Here is a 13158-nt window from a genome sequence, read left to right on the forward strand (position 1 = left end):
TGAAAACAAGCTCACGGCCCGACATGAGAAAATAATGGAAACTTACCCGATACACCTCTTGCATTGACATCGCATGCAGCTACTCTCTGTTCATGTTAGGCCAGTTTGGGAGACAAGTCGCATGTTAAATAGTGGGCTTGTAAATGCGTGCCTAAGCAAAGATGCAACCAAGGTTTATTGTAGTGATGAAAACACCGGTAACTACAGGCATGTCTGCTACAAGGGTTGATCATGGCCAAACTTTTTCAAGTTCTGGTCATTGGGGTTTAGGTTCGAATCCTGGTATTGACATTTAGTAATGTGGTTGATCATCAGAACACCTTAAAGGAACACGTTGCCTTGGATCGGTCGAGTTGGTCTTTGAAAAGCGTTTGTAATCGTTTGTTATAAAATGCATATGATTAGAAAGATATTTTAAAAGTAGAATATATTGGGTGCGTTCGTTTAGCTTCCCTGGGTCGACCCCGGTGTGTGGCGTGTTTTTTTTCCCAGGACGAACGTGTGCAGATAATTACCCACGTTCGTCCTGGGGAAAAAAAAAATTTGATTTCGAGACCTCAAGGTTACAACTTGAGGTCTCGAAATCAACCATCTAAATGCACACAACTTCGTGTGACAAGGGTGTTTTTTCTTTCATTATTATCTCGCAACTCCGACGACCGATTGAGCTCAAATTTTCACAGGTTTGTTATTTCATGCATATGTTGAGATACACCAAGTGAGAAGACTGGTCTTTGACAACTACCAATAGTGTCCACTGTCTTTAAGGCAAACTGCCTTATAAGGTGTTGTAACAAGAGCTTTCTTAAACCTCGGCTTTGGCTTGCTCTGTGGCTTGGGCTCCAAGCACTACATCTCAGTAGAAATGCAGCTTAGCCTTTAGCCTATGCATTTTATGAGCAGTGTGTACTGTGCATGCCGTGGTTCGAACATCAGCAGACAGAGCCTGGAGCCAATAGTCGAACCCAAGCGGAGGTTTGAGAAAGGCCCTTGTTGTTATTATTACAACAGCTTAAGGCAGTGTCCCTTAAAGGAAAGGTACATGTTTGGTAATTACTCAAAACAAATATTAACTGAAAAACTGACTTGGTAACGAGCATATGAGAGCTGTTGATAGAATAAAACATTGTGGGAAACGACTCCCTCTGAAGTAATGTAGTTTTTGAGAAAGAGGTAATTTCTCACTAAAATAATAAAAGACTTCTAGCTAGAAGTCTTTTATTCCTATCTGAAAGCACTGAAATTCGTCCAACAAGGGTGTTTTTTCTTTCTTCATTTTCTCGCAACTTGGATGATCATTTGAGCCCAAATTTTCACAGGCTTGTTATTTTATGCTTATGTTTGGATACACCAAGTGAGAAGACTGGTCTTTGACAACTACCAAAGGTGTACCTTCCCTTTAAGGTGTTCTGTGGATCAACCACAGCGCAGTGACCATTCAGTTACATATAAAGCCTTCAACGCTTATTACCGATACTTTGATTCTACTCTTGGACAGGCCAGTTCGAGTGGTTGAACTCTGACCCAGTCAACTTTGTATATTGGAACAATGGTGAGCCCTCAATGACGTGGGAGGGAGAACATGAGAACTGTGTTGAGATGTACACGGACACAGGCAAATGGAACGACAATAAATGTAATCAACTCAGATCATACATCTGTAAGATGGCAAAACTACGTAAGTGTAGACTTCTCAATTTCAAGTTGTATGTATAGTAAGGACAAATAATATTAAGATGACTCCAAATTTGTTGGCGTGTTTTGGCCGAGTGATAAAGCACACCGGATTCAAGCTGTGGGTTTGAGTCTCGGTCTTGACTTTTGTGTCCCCAAGCAAGACACTTGACTTTGCTTCGTCTTTTTAGGATTGGACGTACAGGTCCCAAGTGTTGTGTAATGCAAACATAAGAACTCAGTACATTTATTCTCAAGAGAAGGTTAGTTAGCTGCATTTAGTTAGCGCCGCAGCACCTTGTCATGTTAACTGTTACAAGGTTACACGTAAATGTTACCAACTGTTGCAAAAATGGGTCTCATACATGTGATCCCAAACATAGCTCTGAATACCTGTAAACAAAATAGTGAGTGCTCTGAGATACCCTTCAGGTGTGCTAAAGCACTAATATAAGAGCTGCACATTTTAATCTTTAATAACAGCTTCAAACGCATCTCAGTTATCTATTAATTTTAATCATTTTCAGCTCCAGCAACTAAAGAGCCATCTTTCAGCTTTGGGACGAAGAGCCCACAAAAGCAAGGAGGTAAGTGTAGCGCCAACAAGTTGAATAATGTCAGCATAATAAATGTTGGGTGAACCATGGACTGCTGGCATTCATACTCTCTTTGATTCAAGATAATGTACATGTTTGGTAACTAGGCAAAAGTTCTACATGAAATGAATTAAGTTCTGTACAGCATCAAACGTTGGTAAAAAAACATTGACTACTGGTATAGTACACATACTCTCTCATAACCAAGATAAGGTTCTGTATATATAAAGACAACAAAAAAAGTAACTCGGCTTTCATTTTTAGAATATGAGTAACGATTTTCAAATTATAGGTGCTTTTACAATAGCTGAGTTACTTTTTTTGCTGTCTTTCATTGTCTTTATACACATGTATATAGTTAGCAATAGACCCTTAGAACCGACAATGTCACGCTTGCTCACCGCTTTGTAGAAAAATGGAGAAACCCTTGTATCTCTGCACAACTGTCAGGAATGCAGTACCCAGTGTAATACAGCACTTAAAGCAATGCAGGATAAACTGTGACTTAAACTAGTACCTATACATTCAGATTAAACTATGATAAAAATGATAGCAAACTGGCAAGTAATGTCATAATTTGGAGAGAATGTTGGCTCTGAAAAAAAGCCAGTTTGGTCTTGACATTTGCAACAATATACTCTGCTCATCTTCAGGAGAAAAGCTCTTTGTCCTGAAGACGAGCAGTTTATAGTTTATTCTTAACCTCTACACTAATCCTCTATATCTTATACACCACGCAAAGCTTCAAACGTCACATTTAGTACACGTATTTTCAAATACCCCTCGACTAAACCTAGGTGTACATCAAACTGCTCACACTTTTCAATCTGGCTACTTCTTTTGCAGGGACTCCAACTAGCACTATTGTTGGTATCGCACTCGCTGCAACTGTCTTTATACTGCTCATCATGATTGGCATATTCTTCATATCGTCGCGCAACAAGTCCCCCAAAGATCACGATACTAGTATAACAGGCTTTGCAAACATGACGTATGCATCTACCGAGGACATGAAATCTGCTGAGCCTTCTAAACCAGAAGAGGCTGAACCTGACGGGTCAAATGCTTGATGTACTACCAAAGAAGACAACTAACTATTTCTGGAATTCTACTTTAATTAATGTACTGTAATAACGGAGAATCAGCATCAATAATAAACTCTGAAGTTCTGAATCTCATTTCCTACTTTGTTTTGCTGTCCTACGACAATGATTCAGTTTATAAAGAAGTCAATATGCCAGTCCAAGTGACCTTGTTATACCATGCTAAATGAGAGTCAGCTGTAGAATATGAATGGCTTTGAATGTTTGGTGACTTCACTGGAAAATGGTACCAAGAGTATGAGGGTTAAATATGGTGTTGGAAAAACCTTGGGCAACCAGTGTTCAGAAATTCACAGCAAACAAAATGAACAGTCCAAAATATAAAAAAATTATCATTTAACAAACAAATGTAGCATATTATCTTTTAGGTCAACTAATAGTCTGCTTTTAATAACCCTTGGGTAGAGATTTAAAGTTTTTTTTTAATGTTAAACCAAATATTATATTGTGTCAAATAATTGAATGTATTTAGTGATAATTATTTGGACCAGTTTATCATCTATGTTTTAGTTTGGGGTGCAAAGCTGATTGAAAGGCAAGGGGGTTCTTTAGTAATTGTGAACTTTTGTCCCTGAAAAAAAAAAAAAATCGGTTGTGTGTGATGTTATCGAAATCAACCATGATAACTTGCCTTACAAATCAGGTTGTCTTTTTAAATTGTATGAAAAGAAATAATCTTACAAAGATTTATGCCTGTTGAATACAAGTTTATTTTTTAACACTTAATAGTAAAAAAAAAAAATAATGAATACTAAAAATGTAACAAACATGTTAATTTCTAAATAGCAAAACTTTGTATACAAAAATAAACGTCTATCATACTATGTCACAAAGGAAAGAGCAGTCATGAAAAAAAATGTTATATAAATAAACAGTAAAATAATAGCGTTGGGACCATTTCTGATTTATTATCATGAAGGCAAATGCCTCAATGCCCCTGGTCATTGCCTTGGTGCCCTTTGAAATGATCCAATACTAACTTGCATTTCCCTCATGTAGAGGTGCCCTTCACTCAGTGAAAACTGCCCTGCACCTACAAGAATCAAGTATCGGGCCGTTACATTGCAAACTGTTCACCTCATCTAGACACCAGCCGTCGATTTCACAAAGAGTTGGGACTCATCTTATCTCGAGTTAGGACAAGTAACTCTTCCTAACTTAGGATTAATCTTAAGGTCTGTATGCTACAGTGCAGGGTTGGGACTCGTCCTACGTCCTAAGATTAGTCTTAAGTTAGGAAGAGTTTTGTGAAATCAACGGCAGACACCCTGTTCTTTTTGTGTGAATGGTTGGCCCATATTACATGCAAGTCATTTTAAACCAACAACATATAATCCAAGTTTATAAAAGATTCTATTTAAACTAAGTCCTGGATATTTACCCATATTCAACAGGGCCCATTATCATGGCTATACTTTCTGTAAGCGACGAAGCAGGGAATTCCGCAGTTACTTGTAGCCTATTTCAAGGGTTAGCAGAGAATTTTTCCTTGTGATCTGCCATACTAAATGTAAGCATTCTTCGCTTACAAAGCTAGCGCAGAAATTTGGCTCGTGCACAGAACATGCTAGCGGAGAATGGTGATCGTAATCGCAGAATTTGGTGGTAAGCAGAGCCATGAAATTGGGCCCTGATGTCATCAACACAACAATATTGGTTGCACTATTTGGGGAGTCAATGGCCCTGTGTGAAAAGGTGCACTGTGCAATTTAGGCGATGGAGTGTTTACCATGATGTTTGCGTGCACTTTGACTACCCAAATGGTGAGCATTGCCAAATGGTGAGCATGTGGTGTTTGGTGAAATGTGTCAAAAGAGTATGTCTCTTATCTCATGCTACTGTGTTACTTGGGTAATTTCAACATTATATGCTTTTTGGTAATGAATTACATGTACAGCATTGAAATAGATGTTACTCGTGTGCAGCATGTACTCTCGTTAATCACAATTGAAACGTTTCACATAAAACTAAAATAAACATCTGACACTACAACATAAATTTATTACTTATTTACACGGCACTATGTTCACTAGTACTACACAAACTATAGTCACAAAATGTTTTACACTATTTACAACTGATAAAGAAACATCATCAGGGACCAGTTGGATAAAGCACTTGTAAAGCAAAAAATTGCTGCTTAGCAAATTTCTTCAATAAGCAAAACTCAATTGGGGCACCAGTGGAAACAATGTCACCTTTATGGAAGTTTGGCTTGGTAACCGGTTTCTTCGGAGCAAGATTTTTCTGTGCATAGCAATTTTGGGGCGCTGTTTTTGTTGTTGTGATGTCCCTGGCAAATAAGGGCCCCTCAGAACAAACAAAAATCAAACAAGTGGTGCAAATTTTAACTATTTGAATTACCATAAATAATATTCTATAAATAAATAGAGAGTGTTAATGCTACCTGTAAACTCCCAAATGAAGAAAACAGAGGTAGGTTTCTGGAATGTGTTCATCAACATAAGTCGGAGGAAAACGATATTAGAGGTTGGGTTACATGTCTGATTTATATTCTATTTACATCTGTACACAGCCGAAACAAGGCTGAAGGGTAAATGGTCACGTACCCTTTCGGGCCCTGTCACACGAGGCAACTTTTGCAGGCAACTTGGAGGCAACCAACTGCAGTGTGCATGCAGCATGACCATTTTGGTAGCACACGAGTCATGTTTAAAACATTATCTTACGATCCACAAAAGAAAAATGATAACACTCAAACAAGAATGCCTTTTCTTCTTAGAGATTGCCTCCTGTGACATGGCCCTTAGATTTATCAGTACTTTTTGAACTGTTCTCTACAGGAAACCTGACAAAATGGCAAGATGGTCTAGTCATCAAAATATAGAGATAAACAAAAATATAAATTTATTGATTTTAACTGCAGCTTTGATGGTTGTAAACAAACCAAGGCAATTTCTTTCTTTGGCACAAAGCTATAACAAAACTAAAACATACCCTGTGATAGAACATAGTTAATTTATAATAAAACTCCCTGATTTAAATGTTAATGTATGTTGGCAAATGGAAAACACAAATTGCACCATAATTGAAAACCTGTCGGTTTCTGTCGCTTTGGGACAACAAATACTAAGTTGGCCCAAAAACAATTGGAGGTAAACTGAGATGATCATCAGAAGTTTTACATTTTTAACATTTCGGCAAACACAGAAACTGATTTCACACAATATAACCCATATGTAAAAAACGTTTTTCCAATTCAGCTAAATAAAAACAAAAACTACAAAACGCTTACCATACATGTAAATCCTGCAGCAGAAATTTTTACCCCAGGCGGTTTTGGAACAGCTTATAATTTACTTTTCACCGTTTGTTTGTCCTTCCAAAATAAGTATTTTAGATTCTATGAACAAGATTTGTTTCATAAGGGTCTTAATTTCTCAAGTAAAAATGCTCAATCGCTGAGAACTTCTCAGTGAAAAGGTGAAACAGAATTAAGTATTAGTGGAGTTTAACTCGTTACCAATTAGTTATTAAGACCAATCATTGTCATAAAAAACTCCACTGGAATCGCCCTGAATCGTCTAAATTGCTTTGTTTTTGAAGTAAATGAACGTTTAAAAGAATCTACTACCACAGGGCTCGAATTTCAGGGGGGAGACCACAGGTCTTGTAACTTACAATGTTTAATGGACCAAAATTGCTTGTAAAAGACCAAAATGAAAATAATAAAAAAAACAGTCCCTTCAACAGTTTGAAGGGTCTACATTGTAGGTAAGATTTGCCGGACCAAAAACACAATGTCCACAGATTTACACTAAACTTACACATTTAGAAAATACTAATAGTAGAAAGCTTCCCTGACAATATTACTTTCTGAGGTGCTATAGTTTTTGAGAAATGAGTAAAACAATGTCATGAAAATAATTTTCGTCTCGGTGATCATGAGATGAAAATTATTTTAGCATGTAAAAACGTATTTTACCTCGGCAAGTAATATTTTCAGGGAAGCTTTCTACTGTCATTATCTTCAAGCTGTGTAAGTTTCATGTAAATCAGTGGACATTGTGTTTTGTGTTGCAAAAAGTACCCAAATCCTTTAACATGCATTGAACTGTTTTTATTTGAACACGTGCTAAGACATGTAACTCAGTGCTTAGATATGATTTATCTCGTTTGTCTGTATAGGTCGAGTATTAGGAATAATACTTGGAATTGTTTTATCAAACTCAAAGTTGACACTTTTGTTCAAAATAAATATTACACAGATTCAATTGAAAAGCAAAATACTACTTGACTTGAGCTTACTGGCATCAACACTACTGGCCGCTGGCCTGTGGTCCAGTCTAAAATTTGAGCCCTGAACTAGTGTGAATACATCAAGCTTTATAAAGGGTTTGGGTATTTTAAAAGAGAAAGTGAGGTCGTATCACTTACTCGTCACTTGAAGGAGTTCCAAAAGGAGTTTCCACATCACTGAAGACGAGGGAAGTCTTCTACAAAGAGGGTGTGGCAACGGCAGACAGGACAGGTTCTCTCTCGAGTGACATACCACTTGCTGATACACTAAGAATGAAAATAAAATAGGAAAACAAAAACACTTAGTATACACAAAGTATATCAGTGGTTTTAGATTGTTTTAATTCTATATAATTGTAGATGTACATGTACATTCTCCTGAAGACGAGCAGAGTATACTGTTTGAAACGTCGAGACCAAACCGGCTCTTTTTAGAGCCACCACTCCTTCAAAAGAGTTTTTACCCATGGTTGTACCTGCAAGTTTACTATTCATATTTATATTTATAGTTGGACATGTATACAGTCCAACTAACATGTGAACATTTTGGTCACTCTTTAGATGTCGGCAAAAATCTGGAGCGAAAATGTTCACGCAGGAAGAATAATCCCAAACAGGAATACACAATTTGAGAAGCAAGGAAATTAGGGGGCCAGCTTGCACGTTATTTCATACAGTAAGCACCTGATGGTTAAGAACCTTTGTTTTGTAAGCTTACCAAAAGCAGCGCTGTAAAATGGAAACTCACGCTGCAAACACAAAATCTGCAATTAAGCAGCTCTATGAAATTAAGCCTTGGTCTTATTGGGTTTGGAAACAGCGAATGGCAAAAAAACACATTTCAAATTTTACACAATGAAAGTTCACTCCAATGAAATTAAAAAAAACTCTGCTAAAACAATAGCCACACAAGCATCAGCATGCTACCACTGCAATCAGTTATAAGTTACCAACTTATCTTACCTGAAGAGGGATGCTCCAGTCATACAACAGAAACTCATGAAAATAACCAAATAACTAGACTAGAATCAGCATGCTACCATTGCAATCAGTTATAAGTTACCAACTTATCTTACCTGAAGAGGGATGCTCCAGTCATACAACAGAAACTCATGAAAATAACCAAATAACTAGACTAGAATCAGCATGCTACCATTGCAATCAGTTATAAGTTACCAACTTATCTTACCTGAAGAGGGATGCTCCAGTCATACAACAGAAACTCATGAAAATAACCAAATAACTATACTAGAATCAGCATGCTACCATTGCAATCAGTTATAAGTTACCAACTTATCTTACCTGAAGAGGGATGCTCCAGTCATACAACAGAAACTCATGAAAATAACCAAATAACTAGACTAGAATCAGCATGCTACCATTGCAATCAGTTATAAGTTACCAACTTATCTTACCTGAAGAGGGATGCTCCAGTCATACAACAGAAACTCATGAAAATAACCAAATAACTAGACTAGAATCAGCATGCTACCATTGCAATCAGTTATAAGTTACCAACTTATCTTACCTGAAGAGGGATGCTCCAGTCATACAACAGAAACTCATGAAAATAACCAAATAACTAGACTAGAATCAGCATGCTACCATTGCAATCAGTTATAAGTTACCAACTTATCTTACCTGAAGAGGGATGCTCCAGTCATACAACAGAAACTCATGAAAATAACCAAATAACTAGACTAGAATCAGCATGCTACCATTGCAATCAGTTATAAGTTACCAACTTATCTTACCTGAAGAGGGATGCTCCAGTCATACAACAGAAACTCATGAAAATAACCAAATAACTAGACTAGAATCAGCATGCTTACCACTGCAATCAGTTATAAGTTACCAACTTATCTTACCTGAAGAGGGATGCTCCGTTCATACAACAGAAACTCATGAAAATAACCAAATAACTATACTAGAATCAGCATGCTACCACTGCAATCAGTTATAAGTTACCAACTTATCTTACCTAAAGAAGGATGCTCCGTTCATACAACAGAAACTCATGAAAATAACCAAATAACTATACTAGAATCAGCATGCTACCACTGCAATCAGTTATAAGTTACCAACTTATCTTACCTAAAGAAGGATGCTCCGTTCATACAACACACACTCATGAAAATAACCAAATAACTAGACTAGAATCAGCATGCTACCACTGCAATCAGTTATAAGTTACCAACTTATCTTACCTAAAGAAGGATGCTCCGTTCATACAACACAAACTCATGAAAATAACCAAATAACTAGACTAGAATCAGCATGCTACCACTGCAATCAGTTATGAAAATAACCAAAAAACGACTAGAAACAGCATGCTACCAATGCAATCAGTTATAAGTTACCAACTTATCTTACCTGAAGAGGGATGCTCCGTTCGTACAACCCAAACTCGATCATGTCGCATGAAATCAAATAGACCAGTTATCAAAGACAATAGTTAGTGGTAAAAAATGTTGGTTTTCAGACCCAATAATTTGAAAAACTAGTGCACTTTTAAGACTGTGTATTGGCAGATTTTCTCGCCATATTTACACGGCTTATATTGGTAAGACCTGATACTTCATGGAGGCTATGGAGGCAACTATTGCCTCCTTTGCCCCGAGTCATTGCCTTGGTGCCCCTTGAAGGTTCCATTAAATTGAACAATTTTATAAAGGTTCCCTTTACCAAGGAGAAAATGCCTTAGAGTCCTTGCCTTCTGAGAAACACAGCACCAGGCCTTAAAGGCCAATTACACTGCAGCGATAACGAATAACGATCACGTTAACAAAGGCACGCCGTCGATTGGTTGAACAAGCATGCGCGTATTGTGTTGAGCAGTGCGACTGGCCCTTAAGGCTCCAGCCGATAGCCACAGCCATAATGACAAACAGATGAAGACTACTAGTTTTTGAAACTTTACATGGTGAAAGTACAATTTAGTTAAGGTTTGTGGAAGCACCATGTGTATTCCTCTTTTGAGTAGCGTTGGTTCTAAAAAGAAGCGGTGGTTGACAATTCACCGGTTGGTCAACCATTGGGGTTTTTTCAGAACCAACTCAATACAGAAACCTGTATTGACCCAATTCACCTGGCGTTGTCATCAGAATAATCTTGGGTTTGCCATTTTGGTGGTCAGTGTCACTGTGAGTTATTCAGTGAAGTGTGCATTTTAGGCGATGCAGCGAATACACATAAACCTATTGACCAACAAAATTGTGAGCAGGGAACAGACGCCGCCTGCATGGAAGGGGTTAATACACAGATATAGATAGATAACCAGGAGTGGTTAAGTGACCCACCTCATCATGGAATAGATGTCCACAGTCCAGCATTCGGACATCACCTCCCTTAGAACTCATATCATCCTGACATATCACACAGATGTCCGCAGCTTCCTGCAATATCAAAAATAATATCAATGATTAGTACTCTCCAAAGTAATCAACACTGAATGATATATAATAGATGTTCAATATATATCGTTGCGCAATATATATCGTTGCGGTACCCGCTGCCAAAACATAGGATTCGAACTGCCTCTAGCTACCGGGCAATCTCGGTAGTCTAGTTGGTAAGACACTGCTCTAGAATTGCAAGGGTCGTGGGTTCGAATCCCACCTGAGTAACATGCCTGTGATATTTGTTCACAGGACTCGGGGGAAAGTACTGAGTATACAGTGCTAACACACATCGGTGTATGGGTAAAAACCAAAATTAACGAATGATATGATACAAATGTTGGATGCAATGAGTGCATTGTTACAGAATATAATCATGAGGTGAAATCTAGAATGTTGAATTCCTAGAAGCGAAAACGGAGAGCCAAATTTCACAGAGTGATTATATTCTGCGATAATGCACAAATGAAACGCATTTAGGATTTGTTTTATGTTGACTCGCACATAGTTCCATGTCAATTGATTATTATTTTTGTTCATAATATATACAAAATAGACACTGAAATTCGTAGAAGCGTAGCGAGTTGTGAATGATTTCGGGTAGAGATCAACCTAGTCCCTGCAAAGCATCGCGCATTGGGGCCATTTGTCAAGTACCACTTAGGACCATCAATAATCAGCTGATGAAGTTAGCAGTGTGTCCATCAGATTCAAAATAAAACATGGTGTTTGGGATTTGCAACTTTCTGCTTAGAACTAAGTGTTGACAGATTTATTATTTTTTTTTTTTTACATTTAGAGTCGACCAATCCAAAAATAAAAGTTGGCTCGACTCTATTCCACAAAGTAAATTTGGGCCGTGTTTAACGGTTCCCTTCGAGACTCGCCAATCAAGTCCTGGGGTGGAACTGGCACCAGACGATCCAGCGAGGTCTCATAGGGTCAATAGAGGCTGGAGCGACGTCAGGTCACTGACTGCTGACCGATCTGCCTGGAGAGCGTTGACTGCCTCATGCGTTGGACGGCACAACCCTTAGATAAGTAAGTAAGTGAAACTGAGTACATACCTGTAAGGGTCCAGCCTGCTTGATAGCTTGTAGAGTCGGTAGTTCCTTCCCTTTAGTATGACCATCCTGCCTGGTGTAGGTCTGTGGTTTAGTCTGGTGGGGTTGGCATTGTTCCCTCTTGGTCTTTAGGTATAGTTTAGACTCAGCTAGGATAGTGTTGAGCGGGATACCGCTCAGACTGCCGTTGTGATCCATACGCACCTGCCTGATCACATCAAGAAGCTCCTTCCTACAAATCAAGAAAAGTTGTTCATCAAGAAAAAACAAATTTAAATCAAAATATCAAAAGGATGTTCAACAAGTGTTTTTTTTTTTTTTTAAGGAACATTACAGAATTGGTTTTTGATGAAATACAGTTGCTGGCAGTGTAAGCACTTTATGTAATCCACCCCATACATAAACTGACAAACCTGTAGAAGTTTGAGATCGATCGGCCATCTGGGTCACGAGAGAATAAAGAAAAACCGATTACAAATTTTGCATAGCATCGATGCCAAAACAAAAATTAACAAAACGCTCACTGTGTGATAAACTCAAAACGCAAATTTAGATTATTTATTTCCCATCAGAAGAAATTTTTGACAGAAATATTTTAAGGGATGTTTTCTACTACCATCATCACTAGACCGTGTAAGTTTTATGTAAATCTGCGATCTTCACGATTTTTGTTTCTTACCAATTCTGTAACAATCCTTTTTTGCTCATCAATCAAAAGGCGTTTGTCACTACAACCTAAATTCTTTTGTCACTGTCCAGTATTCCCCTCTGCCTGCGCCAAAATGGTTATTTCAAAAACATTTTAAGGCTCAAGGAGATTTTGAGAAAATCTTGAAATCAGGCAAAATCCTTAAAAATGACATGCCACGTAAATTGTTGTTTTCTTAAGCATTAAGTTTAATTTGATTTACCAGATAAGACTTACATTTTGACATTAGCAAACTGCTTGGACAACACTCCAACCAGCTTATCCAGCGAGCCACCCATTGCCTTCCCTGCTGGAGACTGTTGCTGCTTCTGCTCTGCCTGTTGGGCCATGGCTCGCTTCTTTCGTTTACTCATC

The 13158-nt window shown here is 38.0% G+C and overlaps 2 protein-coding genes across 2 annotated transcripts in view; one reads left to right on the forward strand and one right to left on the reverse strand.

The window, feature by feature from the left end:
* LOC117288044 (macrophage mannose receptor 1-like) overlaps window positions 1–3935 on the forward strand; it is a 70937-nt gene extending 67002 nt beyond the window's left edge. Inside the window, exons 45-47 of the mRNA XM_033768726.1 lie at window positions 1499–1678; window positions 2202–2261; window positions 3117–3935. Coding sequence (XP_033624617.1) covers window positions 1499–1678; window positions 2202–2261; window positions 3117–3340 — 464 coding nt within the window. The 3' untranslated portion in view covers window positions 3341–3935. The remainder of the gene's footprint in view (window positions 1–1498; window positions 1679–2201; window positions 2262–3116) is intronic.
* Window positions 3936–7393: 3458 nt separating this feature from the next.
* Window positions 7394–13158, reverse strand: part of LOC117288046 — a 36216-nt gene continuing 30451 nt past the window's right edge. The window contains 4 exon segments of the mRNA XM_033768729.1: window positions 7394–7900; window positions 10933–11028; window positions 12099–12327; window positions 13021–13157. Of these exon segments, the coding sequence (XP_033624620.1) occupies window positions 7808–7900; window positions 10933–11028; window positions 12099–12327; window positions 13021–13157 (555 nt within the window). The 3' untranslated portion in view covers window positions 7394–7807.

Source organism: Asterias rubens, chromosome 3, assembly GCF_902459465.1.
Source record: "Asterias rubens chromosome 3, eAstRub1.3, whole genome shotgun sequence".
NCBI classification, from domain to species: Eukaryota; Metazoa; Echinodermata; class Asteroidea; order Forcipulatida; family Asteriidae; genus Asterias; species Asterias rubens.